Source organism: Squalius cephalus, assembly GCF_949319135.1.
Source record: "Squalius cephalus genome assembly, chromosome: 13".
In the NCBI taxonomy this organism is placed as follows: domain Eukaryota; kingdom Metazoa; phylum Chordata; class Actinopteri; order Cypriniformes; family Leuciscidae; genus Squalius; species Squalius cephalus.
Window position 1 is genome coordinate 28,990,066 of NC_137134.1, and position 17,160 is coordinate 29,007,225.

Below are 17,160 nucleotides of genomic sequence, written 5' to 3' on the forward strand. Positions count from 1 at the left end.
TTTTATTTAACGTGCTCGCAGTGATATTATTTTTTTTCGACCACAGTAAGACGTTTTTTGTTAACGTCGAGGCCAAATCTTTGGATTACAGTGATTGTTGACAGGAAAATGCTAGGCTAAAAAGAGAAACTAACTTACAGAAATCGATGGTCGATGAAACACTTTTTAACGATAAAAAACGAGATCAGATCAGCTGCGCGATGTGTCGTTTTAAACAATAAACATAAGTAGAAGATGACATTTTGTGTAGGCCTACATATGTAATGTGAGTCGCTTTGGTTTAAAGCTTCTGCCAAATTCATAAAATGTAGGCATCAATGTTGCCTTACACACGTTTACGTGGGTTGTTTAGGACTTAAATATGTTTACAAAATGTAGAAAACACGGCACTGTTTTATTTGAGTGTTAAACAGACAGTAATGCAGTGCAAAATTAGCTAACGTATTAGCTTAACAAACAAACCATGAGAAATCCATTTGTTACTGACGTTAGTAAATAAAAATACAGCTGTTCATTGTTCGTTCACAGTGCATTAACTAATATTAACAAATGATGTAGGCCTATGTGCAGTTCATTATAAGTCCAAGTTAACTATTGTAGTTAACTAATGTTAACTAAACCTTTTTGTAAAGTGTTACCATAATTATTTTTACTATTTTTTTGGATACTAGTCATCTATGTAATATATTGAGTCTATGAAAATGTTTGATTAATTGCATTTGCAAATATACTGTATGTGTAGGGAGAAAGGGTGTGAGAATATGAATCAGGATATGGGTTGTGTGAGAAGATCATTCATGAGACTCGTGTGTGTTTGTCAGATGAGTGAATGTGTGAGTCAGTGTTTTTCTGATGTTTGTTTGCATGTTTAAAATTATGAATCCAGACATATTTTTCTACTCACAATTATGATCTGTAGAAAAAATAAATCACTGCACTATTGTATGTTTTGCTCAGGTGTGTCTAGTGTTGGATCAGATGAAGTTTCAGTGATAGAGGGAGATTCAGTCACTCTATACACTGGTGTTCAAACACACCAACAAGAAGATATAAAATGGTACTTCAGCAGTATTCGCATCGCACAAATCAATGGAGATCTCAGTAAGATCTGTACAGATGTTCGGTGTAATGAAGGCACTGAGAGATTCAGAGGCAGACTGAAGCTGGATAATCAGACTGGATCTCTGACTATCACAAACATCACAAACACAGACTCTGGAGAATATAAACTGAAGATCTTCAGCAGCAGCGACAGTGAAAAGATCTTCAGTGTTTTCGTCACTGGTGAGTCATCTAATGTGTGTTTAAATGCAGTTTATATATGTTTAAAACACATGTTAATGCAAGATCCTCCAGCATCTGTTGGTTTGTGTTTCAGGTGTTTCTGCTGCTGAACTATATGAAGTGAAGGAGGGAGAATCTGTCACTTTAGATTCTGCTTTTATAAATCACCCAAATGATTTAATGACATGGTATTTTAATGACATTCTCATCGCTGAAATCACTGGAGATCAGAGTAAGATCTGTACAGATGATCAGTGTAAAGAGAGATTCAGAGACAGACTGAAGCTGGATCATCAGACTGGATCTCTGACCATCACAAACACCAGAAACACAGACTCTGGAGAATATAAACTACAGATGATCATCATCAACAGCAGATTCAGCATCACTAGAGTGAAGAGATTCAGTGTTTCTGTCATTGGTGAGTATAATTAAATCATTTAGTATATTTTCCTTTGAGGAATCTGAAATTCATTTCAATATTTTAAATCAACCCAATAAGTGTTTGGTTGTGAACTGTTCAAAAAAGTAAGTTTTGAGTCAGTGACACTTTGGCTAATATTATTAACATGCAAAATGCATAATATTATCCTGTTTTCCTGTGAATTCTGCTTCCAATTTAGCTCAAAGTGCTGATGCTTTTGAACTGATTGAACTTAACTGAGTGCCGATGATCAAATGTCATACACAATGACAATGTCATACACCTGATGAGAAAGGTGTAATTATCAGTCAAAGATATTGGTAAGTACTGGATGGATTATCATTCACAATAATGTCTGTTTCTCTGTAGATGTTGCAGGTTCAGGTTTGTCTTCAGGTGTTGTAGCAGGAATAGTTGTTGGTGTTCTGCTGGTGTTTGCAGCTGTATCTGCTGCTGTGATTTACTATCATCAACGTATGAGCCATGCACCAGTACCACAGAGAGTAAGTATTACAGATATGAGATTTACTGTGCACAAATTTTTTTAAATAACAAGGGTATGAATATATATAACAAACAAATGAATAGTGATATACAAATACATAATGCTGCTGTTCAAAAGTTTGGGATTGGTAAGTTTGAAATGTTTTTGAAAAAAAGTCTCTTATGTCCACCAAGGCTGCATTTAAAAATACAACAACAATTTTATTTTATTTTTTTACAAAATATTGTTTAAAGAAGCAAAATCAAGAAAGCTAAAAACCCCCATGTTCAAAGCTATTTATGACAACAGATTTTTTGATGTAATGTCTCTTGTGTTTCCATAAAAAAAAATCAAAAAGCATTATATCAACCTCTACACAATTTGTCTTGTCCACATGCAAAGAAAGAGCAGGGTTGGTCAATCTAGAAACACCCTCCGCTTAGGCGAGGAGAGCCCTTCCTCATAAAGACAAGTATCTTTGGAGCCAGAAATTGAACTTTTCTTAGCTTTAGTAATTACTGGATTGTTGTATTTTTATCCCACTGTAACCTATAAATCATTCTCAAGCATACCCATAATCTGCTGCAATCACATATTGCCCTTTCCTTTGATTAAGGTCCTCGGCGTTGCCTCTAACCTGTTCAATTTTGAATTCGAATGCACTGGGTGTTTGCCAATACTAATAGCCTGGTTGACACCAGACCCTTCTCAGTCGCAACTGAGGGTGGGTCTGGGGAAGGTTTATTCACAGCCCATTTCCAAAGGGGAGTCACAAACGGACGTTGCTCAAATGCCTCTGGGCGCAATTGGATTGACCTAAAACCAATCAGAGTGATCGTCATTGTGTAAAGCCCGCCTCAACTTTTGTGATTGGTGCCTCGATTTGGAAAAATTGGAAATGGGCTTGAATGGGCTCTTGGCCAGACGGACTTGCAGAGCAAATATCAAATTTGCCGGAAGTTCATCAGGGTTTTCCCAGGCTACTATAATAATATTCCATTACAAAAATCATGAAATAATGATTACTCTTAGACTTGTTTAAAAAGTTTTACAAATCACCACAACATGATTTCGTTTTATTTAAAAAGATTCAGAATAATACAAAGACAAATAATTCCAAAGGCAAAAATAACATAAACAGGAAAAAGTCTTCACTCGAGATGCTGCAAAAAAAACACTCCAAGGCTTTTTATACTAACTCTGTTCTGGGCCGCCTTTTGGGCTGTCATTCTAAGGCAGCTAATTCCCTTATAAGGTCAAACTTTGGACTTAACCTAGGCCTTTATTAAGAAGCACACATTCAAAATATATCTATTTTCTTTTCAAGCCTATTTTATGCAGCACATAAACAAAAGCTTTATTTGGGAAGTTTGACTATCAAATTGGCTGTCACCTTTTGACCTTTCTCTGGTTTCACACATTTTCTAGGTCTTGGCTGAACTATGTTCTCAGTTCCCCTTTAAAACACGTGGTCCTAACAACCTAAAGATACCGTTCACATACACCCACACACATATAACACCTCTTCTCCGTCTTGCGAGCTCTTTTTGCGTTGTCCCTCAGGAGGTGTTTAACTATAAGAACATAAAAATCTCAACCATGTCTGTTAAATTAACATTTCTTATTTCTGGGTCATTTTCATCTGTTACATTCAATGCATGCAGATAGTCATTAATATATACCATCTCTTCAGAAGAAGATTTTTCTGGGAATTTATCAGAAGAATTCATAATCAATTGTTCTCCAATATTTATTACAGGATCAAACTTTAATTTTCCTCTCGCATTGACATCTTTACAAATTGTAATACCCAAATAATTCACTTGAGACTTAACAAGAATATTGTGCAGGAATGGAGCAGAACAAGACTTTAAAGGGTTAGTTCACCCAAAACTATTATTCACCCTCATGTTGTTCCAACCCCGTAAGACCTTCGTTCATCTTCGGAACACAAATTAAGATATTTTTGATTAAATTTGAGTCACTAGTAAATCACTATTCATTTCCTTCTCTCTGGGCCTCGAGTTAGTTCATGTAGTGTTTTAGCGCAGCGCTTTTGTGTTGTACGTCTTAACAGATCTTAAATCACAGACACTGTAGTTTATTGCTTTATTCACATATGATGTCCTCGTGCCTCCTGCAGCAGATCTATGGCATCTTCACACAGCTTTTTTTTTACTGTATTTTCTGTGTGTGTGTTCATGTAACTGAAACATTAATCCTCCTCATTACTTTTACCTTTTGTGAATTTGTATTTTCTTACAGGAGAATGATTACATGTGAAAGCTCGCCACCTGATCCTCATTCCTTTGAGGAAGAAGACGTCCTTGAATCAGACTCAGGCCGAGGCTGACAGTAAAACAATGTCAAATAATTTGTAATTTTGACACTATGGTTGAAATGGACCAGAGAAGCGGCTCAGTTGAAACTCACTTCACTCTATTGTTGCTGTTACTGAAAAAAATCACTGTTACTAATGTTTATGGTTTAACCAGTAACTAACCCTTGTGGCCTGTTGCATGAAACTAGTTGAACAAACACAAATACTGAACATTACTTGATGTATTGTTTGTCTGGGAGAATGTTTAAAGTCCCCCTGTAGTCAATAACTGTATCCCTTAAAACTCGTCTTTCATTACTGAAATGACATATTTAAAAGCCTCCACTCACTCACTCAGCTCAGAGATCCACTGGTTGACAATCACAGATTGATCTGATTGGTTACAAGGTACGTTTGTGACATCAGAAACACCAGAGATTTCAGGCTGTGTTTTTCAGACTGTCTTTGCTTTACTGCAGTTTTAAGCAGGAAATACTCAGTAATGGTGTTGACATGAATTTGCTAATTTTTTTTCTTAAAGCACACTAAGACTCTGCTATGTCTTGTAGGACATATAAACAACATTAAAAGCTGGATTTTCACCACAGGGAGACTTTAAGTCTTCATATACATTTGGTAGATATTTATTTATCTTCCTCAAAACATCTGACATTTTATGAGATGATATTGATTAGTTAAAAAAAATTTTTGGTTTTCATGCGAGATGGAAGACAAATGACACACTAGGTCTTCATCTCGTGTTTTTTAGTTCTGCTGCTTGTCAAGTATGATGTTTTTATATATATAATTGTATTTTGCTGATGTACTTGTCTTACATCGATGATTGCCTTGTTTCTTTGTTCTATTTTTGTATGCGTCTTTCATCTGGTGCTCATTTTTTGTTCACTTTACATCAATCATGGAAAAAATTGCCTTCAACACTATTAAAAGTAAAGCCCACAGCATTATCTTTTCTGAAACTCTAAAGATCTCTGTATGTTTATGTGATAAACATGATTAAACACATTATCCACTCTGTGCAAGATTTATTTTTATTAACTATTAATAACATTTATTTTCCGTACAGGATTAATATTTTATATGCTTTTGAAAACTAAATAACCCCAATACTTGGGCCACAGTTAGTGTGTGTGTGTTTAAGAGGAAACAAAACTAGACAGCTGCCTGAAAACATAATAATATAAACCTCATGACTTGAGCAACAAGCTGAAGTTATCAATAAATACAGATCTGTTTTTACCTAGGAACAGTGGGGAATTTGGGGAGAATTTTTATTTTTAAACAGTGATTTACTGAACCAATTGTCTGACTTTAACAAAAACATTCTAAAAGAATATATATATGTTCACAGCAAAATCCCCAGTGTTAAATTAACACTCCTCGGTGTACATATAGGTCCAACTACAGAGTGTTAAAAATTAACACTGAATCAGTGTTGAAGTTAATGAGATAATAAAGTGATTAATTAAGTGATGATTGGCCATTAGTGGTGACACCTGATGTTAATAAGAATCATTGACGGAAAGAGAAACAAGAACAGAAAAAAGAGAAACACAAGAACTACTGACTTCAAGCCATTACACACTATTGCACTTAATATTACCAGTTTGGCTTTATTTCTGTCATACATCTACACACGTTCCTATTTAGATTTAACAGAAGTTTAGATGGTAATGTTTTATGGAATGTTTCGTTTCATGTCACCATCATGGTGGTCAGTGCTTGCTTTAGTTGGGCTCGTGACCCTTTACTATTTAACATTAGTTTTTCTCTGGCTGCTCCAACTCTGTGTGTATAAAGCACATTTGTTGTGGCAAGAGATACTATGACCTGGGCTGTGTTTCCCGAAAGCAATCGCAAGCCTAATTTGATTGCACAGACCATTTATTGCAATTGTTCTACAATCAAGTTTGGCTTAAAATACTTTTGGGAAACAAAGCTTAGGTCATGATGATAATGTTTACCTGATGAAGTTACAACTTATACAGTCCTGATTCACTGAATCAGCATTATAACATAAAATTCAAATGATTTCTTCATATAAAATACAATAGTTAATTTCAGCAGTGCTTAAAACAATTTGACATTTTTAAATCACACACAGACATCAATAATCTACATATGAATCTCAACAATGGTGACAATCACAAAAATATTTCATGTTGCAGTGCATGATGGGAGCCACCAATCAAAATGCATCCCTGGCTGACATCATGCATTGGAGCATGAATAAATTATGCAGCTGAATTGTCCTTTGATTTTCATTGTTTTTTCCTGTTTGTTTTTATTTTGCTATTGTTTTATTATGACTTTAGTTTTGTGATGTTCATAGATTATCTGTTTGTCACTAGTTTGTTCATTGTCACCATTGTTGAGATTCATATGCTGATTCTTTATGTCTCTGTGTTTAAACACAATTGTGTTTTTGGCCAAAAGATTTTTCAAAATTGTTCACATTGCTGTTGAATCTCAAACTGTAAAATCTCAGGGCTATAAATTACCGATAATAAAATGTAACAAGTCATAGATTTTGACTCTGAACGTCATCAGTGAAGAAGGTCATAACATGATGATAATGTCAAGCAGGTTTTCTCTTGGCGTACCAAAAGTGCTTTATAAACACAATGTTGGAACTGTCAGAGAAAAACTAACAATAAAAATTAAAAGAGCCCAACTAAAGCAAACACTGACCACCATAATGGTGACTAAAATGAAAACGAAATGAAACATTTCATAAAACATTACCGTGTAAACTTCGGCTGAATCTCAATAACTTTTGTAGATGTATGACAGAAATAAAGGCTCAAACTGGTAATAATAAGTGCAATAATGTGTAAAGGCTCCAAGTCAGTTGTAGCTCTTGTGTTTCTCTTTCCTTCAATGATTCTGCTTATTAACATCAGGTGTCACCACTAGTGGCCAATCATCACGTAATTAATCACTTAATTATCTCATTAACTTCAACACTGCTTCAGTGTTCATTTTTAACACTCTGTAGTTGGACCTATATGTACACCGAGGAGTGTTAATTTAACACTGGGGATTTTGCTGTGTTGTTGTGTATGTTTGTTGTGTATATTTTGTTACTGAGAAGAAAGCGTGCCAATATATTTTACCTTCCTTTAGGATACAAAGTTACACCAATAGGTGGCGACAAGTGAGCGACTTATGTGTGAATCAGTACTTTGGCCCAAATAGATCCCTATATTGTCACAGTAAAATTTTACCATAGCAGATGTAATGGCTGTTACATCAAAGCAAATTTGTCCATGTCTAAAATATTTATGATCCATATTGATGAGCAATTTATAAAACCATGCAAACCATTTAGCTAACAATAAGGCTGAATTGGTAAGCTGGCTACTTTTGTCCAAAATTTCAGCTATGGTGAAAAGTGAGCCAAATGCTCTGGGGTAAATTGAGCCAGCCATAAGGCACTGTAGTTAAGATAAATCCCTGAAGTATAAACTGGTGTAGCCTAATTTCAATGTAATATTACACAATTGGTTTAGTTTATAATTTTGAAATCAAGTAGCCTACACCAAATCCTTAATAAGAAACAGAAGCAGCTTAATTATAAGTATCTTCCCACCTGTAGTCCCTATGGCCTAACATGTTCAACACTGCAGAAAAACTTACCGTTCCAAGAACCTTCTGACTAAAATGTTAATTTGTTTCAGTGACATTAGCAGTCAGATCCAATACAACTGGCTGCTTCATCTTTCAAAAATTTTTTATTTGTGAACTCTCCATTACACTGTGCCTCATTTACAAAACAAAATGCTCCGAACAAACATATAATCCGCTAACGTGAACCGCCATTAAAATAAATCATACACTCGTTTCTGACACTGGGATCCTTCTGAAGTCTGTATAGAGATGCAAACCGTTTAAACTGGTCGTGTAAAAGCAAGTGTTTCACTGTAGCTGTGAAAGACGGTAAAATATTTTTAAAATGACCCCTGTGTTGTTTATGGTGGATGTCAGTATATGTTAAAGGTACAAAACAGATGTTAGTCGCAGCATAGCCTTGCTAAATCAGCAGAAAATGGATTTCCGGTTCAAATTGTAATTATTTTGTAAATTACTGGTTTAAATTGTAAAACGTACTGTTTGTTCTGTAAATATGTTTATATTTGTCTTGTATTTCTACAGAATTGTTCATGCCTGTTTGTATAATATTGTTCATATTAACATATGTCTACCTAATTTTCTTTGTTTAATTGTAGACCTCAAATATCAACAATAATTTTCTCTCTCTTAGCATAATTGGAAACACACCCATCCATTTTTACCCTGAACTCATCCCTTTGAGCGCCCCCTGGCGGACAGATTATTCCCTTTAAAAGCAGAAAAAAGCTTATTTTTTTCTTCTTCTTCTTTTTTTTTTTTTTTTTTTTTTTCATACAGACAACAACATTGTCAAAAAGATCCCCGTTCACACGGATCCATGAAAACAACTTAAAAGTTTTAAACACTGCATTCTGCTGCCAGGCCAGTAGTTGGCGATGTCACTTTGTAAAGAAACACTACACACATACTGAATATATAATACATGTAATAGGCTAGATCACATGTGTCAAACTCCAGTCCTGCACAGTTTATCTCCAACCAGCTCCAAAAACACCTGCCTGGAAGTTTCTAGTAATCCTGAAGACCTTGATTAGCTGGATTAGGTGTGTTTAATTAGGGTTGAAGCTAAACTGTGCAGGGTTGTGGCCCTCCAGGAACTGAGTTTGACACCCCTGGGCTAGATGGTGTAGGACTACAGTAGTAGTAATAGTTGGACTACAAAGCCCATGACTCATAGCACTAGAAAATGAATTCAAACTTGTTGGGTTTCCTCTTTGTGGTACCATGTGCTAAGCAGCAGGAGAATCCGTGTGGTGTTTTTAAGGCTGTGTAATCGCAGATGAAAAGATCAGTTGATTAATGAGCAGCATATAACTGATTTGTGAAAGTGAGGGTTGTGTTATATTATGGATAAAGTGAGTTGTCTAGTTTTAACATTTGCCCTTTTTTTTAGTGTCCTTAAGGGAAATGTGTTGATTGGTGTCTCAGAGAATTAAGCAGATACATCTAGGAATACAGGTATTGCTCTCAATGGAATAATTGAACTAGGAGATTATAGTTTTAAGCTTTTTATATTGTAATCTGTGTTTTTTATGTTTAATGGTTTTAAGTGTTTTTTTTTTTTTTTTATCCCAATATTTAACTGGGTGATCATGAATTGTATTTTATAATTGTATATTATGAGTGGCAAAGTAATTTCATTTGTGAGATTGTGTTTGTTTTCTTTCATTGTAGACCTACAAATGACAGGGTGTTCCCATTTTCTTATATATGGTTTACTCTGTTCAGGTAGGGGGAACAATTGGTAGTGGTTTGACTTTATGATTTACGTTTGGAGTGAAATTGTGTTTGTTTTATTTGAGATTGAGTGCACTTATTTGCAGAGCCATTGCCATTGGATGAGTGGGAATCCGGTTGTCTGTAACAGTTACGATTTTATGTTTGTTTCTTTGCCACTTCTGATTACATGTTGTGCTTTTTTTGAAAGTTGCATTATAAGTTATATTTACAAAGAAACACTGTGGTCATTGCCCTCTTGAGTTCTCCTCACCTCTTGCAAGATGATGGGGTTTACACATGTGCATTCACCCTTTTTGTAGATTACATGGAGACAATAATATTATTTTCAACTTGCACTTTGAATCCCATTTTTCTGAAGTTTGTGTTTTTAGGTGCCTAAAACTGTTTCGGTCAGCACCACTATCATCACGAAAGACAATTCGCATACAGTTTAGATTGGAGGTATGGTTCTGTTCTGGGCAAGAACTGCGCATCCATGCAGCCTAGCATTGTTAAAAGCCGATAAAGCAGCAATAACCCCCCTTAGGGTAAACCAAACAGAACCAACATGAATGTTTTGCAGATATCATTAATTAATAAAGATTTTAATGTACAACAAATTGAGAATTTAGTCTGAGTCAAAGGGGTGTTCCTTTAAGGTGGAAATATCAGTCAAAAATAGCCTATACCTGAAAAATAGTAATAGTAATAACTACCTCTAGTAATAATGAATGACTTTTTTCCATTACAGATTGGATTGTGTCTTTAGCTCTAGGAGGAGCATGTGTTAGTGTTCTGCTGGTGGTTGTAGGTGTAACTGGTGAGAATTCCTGGTTCAGACACTGCATTCAAGCTTACTGCATCATTGTAGGACAACAAAGGACAGCGCGATTCATTTTATAAGATTCATTAGACACAGGGTCTTTGTGTCTGTGTGTAACTGGAACATCAATCCTGTTCATTTATTTTAAGGTCTGTGAATCTGTTTTCTTCTTACAGGAGAGTGGCATAAAAAACCTGCCTGTACAAAGGATGTTCTTTTGCTAAATAATCAAACAACTGGCCTTTAATTGCACAGAGGATCATACAGTTTATAGTATAATCTATTAATAATAGTAATTTTCATTGTGAAAGACTGTAAATATGCGACAAGAAAACCCTGTTAATTGGTTAGTTCCATTAATAGAGCTTAGCTAACTGTACATTTCATGCAATTTTATAGTAAAATGTTACAATTTTGGAAGTAGAAATGCTCAAATCATCTTATAATTTACATGAAAAGCCACGAAGTGATGTTCCCTGAATTCCCTGCATGACACCTCACATTTAATGGTTTTTCAGTTAAATAATTGTTTATATTTATTTTGTTTTTCTTATCAATTATATACCTATACATTTTGGGTTTATGAATTTTGTTGTTAAATGAATGTTTATAGCATTATTTTACTGTTGTGTGTTATGATTTTTTTGTGTGTGTGTGTATGACACTAATGTATGACACTGTGTGCACTTTACATATCATATATAAAAGTATTTACCTCAGCGTGTGCAAAACTGCTTTTGATGAACTACGATTAATCATGTTGCAGTTGCACCCGTGTTATTTGTCAGTATATTAGTATCAGTAATTTGTCAGTTTGTTAAATGTCAGTATATGTAAAATGTAAAACAAATGCTATAGCAGCATGGCCTTGTTAATTCAGCAGAAATTGTTAAATTGTGCAATGTTCAGCTTTTTCTGTTATTGGTTATATTTTTGAAACACAACCATCCATTTTTACCCACTCAAGCTGGTGAAGAACCCTTTGAGCGCCCCTCTCTCTCTCTCTCTCTCTCTCTCTCTCTCTCTGTTTCGCAGGCCTCTCTGTCTACCTGCACCTGTAACCTCAGATGGTCTTCGTTATTTTTGTTCTATAATATTTATTCTTTTTAATTTAGTATTTTGAGACAATTTGATTGTTATATTTTGAACTTATTAATATTTATGCAATATATTTTTTGCCATTTAAAATAATGTTTTTTATTATTTTTTTTTATTTTTTTTCTATGCAGTATTTTCGGTTAAAATAGAGACTAGGCTTTCAGAAAAAAAAAATCCAATTTATTAAACATAAAATTAAATAAATCATGTTATTGCATGGGTTTACCACTAGATGCCTGTATAGCTCTAAACGGAGATATATATATATATATATATATTAATTGTTATGTTTTTCACTCTTGATGTTTTAGAGTTTCACCCCTTCAATTGCTGAGGAGTTTTTTTCTGCATCGTGGCCGATTTGTAGCGAATTTTTGTGTTTTTGTCAATTTCCCATTCATTTCTTATGGGGTCATTTTTGACCGAAGACCAAAATCGTGACACATTTTTTTACGACCACTTAGCATGCTCGGATCATGAACTCAATTTTTTGTGTGTGTTCACATACCTAATGCCAGAAAAGTCACCAGGTTTCGTAACATTCCGATGAAGCTGTGATTTTAAAAAATTCAAAACAGTTTTTTTGTAATCTGAATTTATTGGTGTGTATGTGTATAAAAGTGTGTTTGTATGTGTGTGTGTGTGGGTGGGTGTGAATTTTTTGCACTCTTGATGTTGTTGAGTGTCACCCCTTTACTGCGGTGTACTTTTTTTTAGAAACGTGGCCGATTTGTAGATTGTACAGACAAAAATTCAGAGAATTTTTGTGTTTTTGTAAATTTCCCATTCATTTCCTATGGGTCGGTCATTTTTGACTGAAGACCATGAGTGTGACTATTTTTTTTACGACCACTTAGCATGCTCTTGAATCATGACCTCAATTTTTTTTTTGTATTCACATACCTAATGTCATAAAAGTCACCAAGTATCATAACCTTCCGTTGAAGCTGTGATTTTTTAAAATTCAAAACAGAAAATTATTCGGTCAGAAGTGACCGAGGACCATCTGAGGGTTAATCATCGCAAAGCAGCACGAGCACCTGTTCCTACTTTCTCCTAAGTGTTCACCCTTTATCTAGTGTTGGTTCAAGCAGTTATTTGTCGGAAGAACTCACCTTGTCTTGTTTGTCCGGTAAAGCCTGCGCCTAAGTAGTCTCTGTGTCCTGCATCTGCTGCGTGAGAACCTCTGTGGTCCTCTTTTCCTGGCTGAGATACCTAATAAGCACTGTCTTCCATCTCTACGAACTGTTATATCCTGTGAACTCCTGCTCTTGGATCCTTTCATTATAAATGTGACATAATTGATCATTTTTAAATCTCCAAGTACACCAAATCCTTAAAGGGGTCATATAATGCCATTTTTGTACAAGCTAATATGATTCTTTAGGGTCTAAATTAAAAGTTTGTAATATACTTTAATTAAAAATTCTCATTAGTATTGTAAGAAAACACTAATTTCACCTGGTCAAAAACAGCTGTGTTTTCAGCACGCCGTTTCAGTGCATGTGTCTTTAAATGATAATGAGCTTTGCTCACCCCGCCCCTCTGTTCTGTGGGTACACCGTATCTAACACAATAACCACGTGTTATTAGTGATGGGAAGTCCGGTTCTTTTCCGCGAACCGGTTCTTTCGGACAGTTCGTTTCAATGAACCGGTTCAAAAAACCGGTTCACCAGTTCTTTTACGTCATCACGTAATGACGTCAACTCTATCATCCCGGCGGATCTATACATTCAAATAAAGGCATTTGTAATCATAACTTCAGTTAAATTATAGTACTCATCTTCATAATCATCTTGGATAGGTTTCTTTTACGTTTTGAGAATGAACCCTGTAGTAGTAGGCCTAAGGCGATGCGCAAACTCGGATGTTTTACATGTCTTAAAGTTAATAAACTGGTCTTCATCATTTTTATTTTATTTGTAATTAAATAAACTTACATTTCGCCGAATTCGGCCCCTCATTCAAGTCCTTGGTTCACCCGTGCTCATGTATCAGCACAGCACATAGACGAACACACTCAGTTGGCCAAAAGAAAGTTCGGTTCAGAGACGGTGCTATCACGCATGCGCAGTCTCTCCAGCTCGTCGGTTCTCTGTATCGAACGTGTCCGAAAGAAACAGTTCTCGGTTCTGTACTGGTGATCCGAGAACTGCTGCAACAACCAGTTCTTGACTCGAGAACCGTATGCCTGTGTGTGAGCTGAGAACTACTGAAACCTTACTAGGCTATAGCCTTATTCAGTCGACAAAACTAAAAACTTGATGCATATCTCCAGTATGTTTAATACGTTATGTTTTGATTAACACATTATAAACATTTACTTTGCACCCTATAAAACCTAGGCAAGAGTTTACGTCAAAAATGTATATCAACAATTTCTAGTACTTAGAAATTAAACGATCTGTTCCAGAAAATAATGTTTTATTATAATAATAAATGTTTAGTTTTACAATCCATTCATTGTGTTTCCAATCTTTAAAATAATACAGTGAAAAGGCATGTGATCAGAGCCGGATTAACGCAAAGGCAAACTAGGCACGTGCCTAGGGCCCGATTGGCGGGATGGGGCCCAGACAGAGGGACAAAAAAAAAAAAAAAAAAAAATTGTACAAATGTCCTATCTACAATTTATTTCAAAATGTATTAATTAACTAAAAATAGTGACGATGTTTATCTTAACCATAGACTGTTACATTACGTCACATTAACGCCAGCCCATGACTGTATATATTAGTGATGTAGTACTCGAGTCCGGTCTCGGACTCGAGTCCGGTCTCGAGACCAATTTCTGCGTTCTCGGACTCGACTCGGACTTGTTCTTACAAAGACTCGGTCTTGACTCGGACTCGACCCTTCAAAGACTCGGTCTTGACTCGGACTCGGCATAGGCGGTCTCGTCCCATCACTAGTCCACTAGAATACATACCACTAGAAAATTTGAATTGACTGTTCGCAAAGACCCGCCCCCCTTAGTTACTATGTCCGACAAGCTACACCGTTCTCACGCCGCACCATGTTCTCACGCAGTGAAAAATACATCGCGGAGCAGAGAGGAGACTGACAACACGCTGACAGACAGGACAGAGCAGGTTACTTTTCGGTTACTTTTGATATTAAACATATTAAACAAAATCTCGCCTTTCAAATTTGGTCATTTTTTAAAAGAAATTTAAACAATAAATACCGTTTTGTGGCTCTTAAATGTGTAGTGACAGATCGCTGTAGAGCATCAGTTAAAGCTGCTCGTGAACCGATCATCTCTTCCTTCTAGTTAATTTATAGCCTTAAATAAACATGAACAAACATAAGAAGCAATGTTGTTTTAACCACGGAAAGGCGTCAGTACACTCCGTGTTTCAAGTTCAAATCCTCCCATGTTAACCAACGGACTCGGTCTCGACTCGGACTCGACCCTTCAAAGACTCGGTCTTGACACGGACTCGACTGAATTTGAAAACCAACGGACTCGGTCTCGACTCGGACTCGACCCTTCAAAGACTCGGTCTTGACACGGACTCGGCATAGGCGGTCTCGTCCCCATCACTAGTATATATATAGAGGCGCCAGCCAGTTAAGTCCGAGTCAGCGGCGGTCAGAGGCGGTCAACGAACGCATCCATCAGGTGCTGCGAGTGCGAAGCAAAAGCCTAAATAGGCACGCAAAAAAGCACAGCTCGTAATGCAGGTCATCGATTTTGGAGTGATTGCAATGTATTTTAAATATAAACTTGTGGGCTACTGTAGATCAGCGTCATTTCTGGAAAAATCATTCACCGCTTTGTTAGTCTACGAGTTTAAAAGAGCGCGAGCGTCATTAACGTGCCCAGACGCGACGCTTTGAATTTGCGCGTACAATGAATAACATCGCGTTGGGAGCTGACTAGTAAAAAAGCTACAAAAGTAAAAGACAAGACGTTTGTATTCAAAGTTAAAAAACCAACACACTGCAACATTTTTAAATGTTTCAAATAAAGGATCTCATATCTATGGGTCTATCTTCTATATTCTGATGCTGATGATTAGATAATACCCTGACATCATAGCCTATACGAATATCAGTTTAGATTTTTTTTTCCTGCTCAGTAGCGATCGTATCTTTCTCTTCCACTTGATTTGTGTAGGCTATAGCATATTTAAGGTAGCAATGCAATAGGCCTACATAATATCATATTACTGATATTAATAATATGACAATATCTGCAGTCATTATTGATTAAATGGGAGGGAAAAATCCTGCCCATAACGCATATGAAAAAAATTATAAAAGCACGTTCATGTTCATCTACTGAAGTGGTATTCTGGAACTGTGAATAAACTGAATAAAACAGCAAAATAACAACAAGAACAATAACATCTTCATTAAACAAAAAAGAGATTACCTTAGATGAAGTTTGATGTAGTAGGCTACCACTAAAAAGTCTGGACCCATTACTATTTTTAATGTTTTTGAAAGAAGTTTCTTATTATGCTCTACAAGCCTGCATTTATTTGATCAAAAATACAGAAAAAAAAAACAGGAATATTCAGCGAGGATGTGTTAAATATATAAAAGTGATAGTGAAGACTTTTTTAAAACAACTTTTTAATAATCAAAAAATCCTGAAAAAAAGTATCACGTTATAAAATAAATATTAAGCACCATTTCTAACATTTGATAATAAATCCGAATATTATAAAGTTTTCTGAAGGATCACGTGACACTAAATTCAGCTTTGCATCACAGAAATATATTTTAAAGTATAGTAAAATAGAAAACCATTATTTTAAATTGTAATAATATTTCACTATATTATTTTTCTGTAGGCTATTTTTGATCAAATAAATCCAGGCTTGATGAGCATAAGAGACTTCTTTCAAAAACATTAAACATAGTAATTTGTCCAAACTTATGTACTGTGTAAGTAAAAATATACTAAATTTAAAATTAAATGTTGTATAAATAAAAAGGTTAGGAATCATATTTGTTTCAAGTGTTTTTTATTGGGGGTGGGGGGGCCTCCAACATGAATTTTGCCTAGGGCCTCCAAATGTCTAGAACCGGCCCTGCATGTGATAAACATGTTTCTAACATGTTTTATTTTGTTACACGAGTCGACGTCCCTCTGAAGAAATTGCACGCATGCTCAGCTCATCAGCTCATCGGTTCTCCGTATCGAACGTGTCCGAAAGAAACGGTTCTCAGTTCTGTACTGGTGATCCGAGAACCGCGTACCTGTATGTTCGGTAGTGCGCGCATGCTCAGTATCAACTGCTCGTGCTCATCACTTCTCTCAGCACAACATGTCTCAGTTCAGTGAACTGTTGGATTTACTGGAGTAACATATGCCTACTCCGGGATATTGGTTTATTT

At 35.7% G+C, this 17,160-nt stretch overlaps 2 protein-coding genes across 2 annotated transcripts in view; one reads left to right on the forward strand and one right to left on the reverse strand.

Moving 5' to 3' along the window:
* The window catches only part of LOC307169815 (uncharacterized protein), a 122,369-nt gene extending 116,824 nt beyond the window's left edge, over positions 1–5,545 (forward strand). Inside the window, exon 11 of the mRNA XM_079890635.1 lies at positions 4,458–5,545. Coding sequence (XP_079746761.1) covers positions 4,458–4,475 — 18 coding nt within the window. The 3' untranslated portion in view covers positions 4,476–5,545. The remainder of the gene's footprint in view (positions 1–4,457) is intronic.
* LOC307169886 (uncharacterized protein) overlaps positions 1–17,160 on the reverse strand; it is a 386,038-nt gene that overhangs the window by 193,068 nt on the left and 175,810 nt on the right. The gene's annotated exons all lie outside the window — the stretch shown is intronic.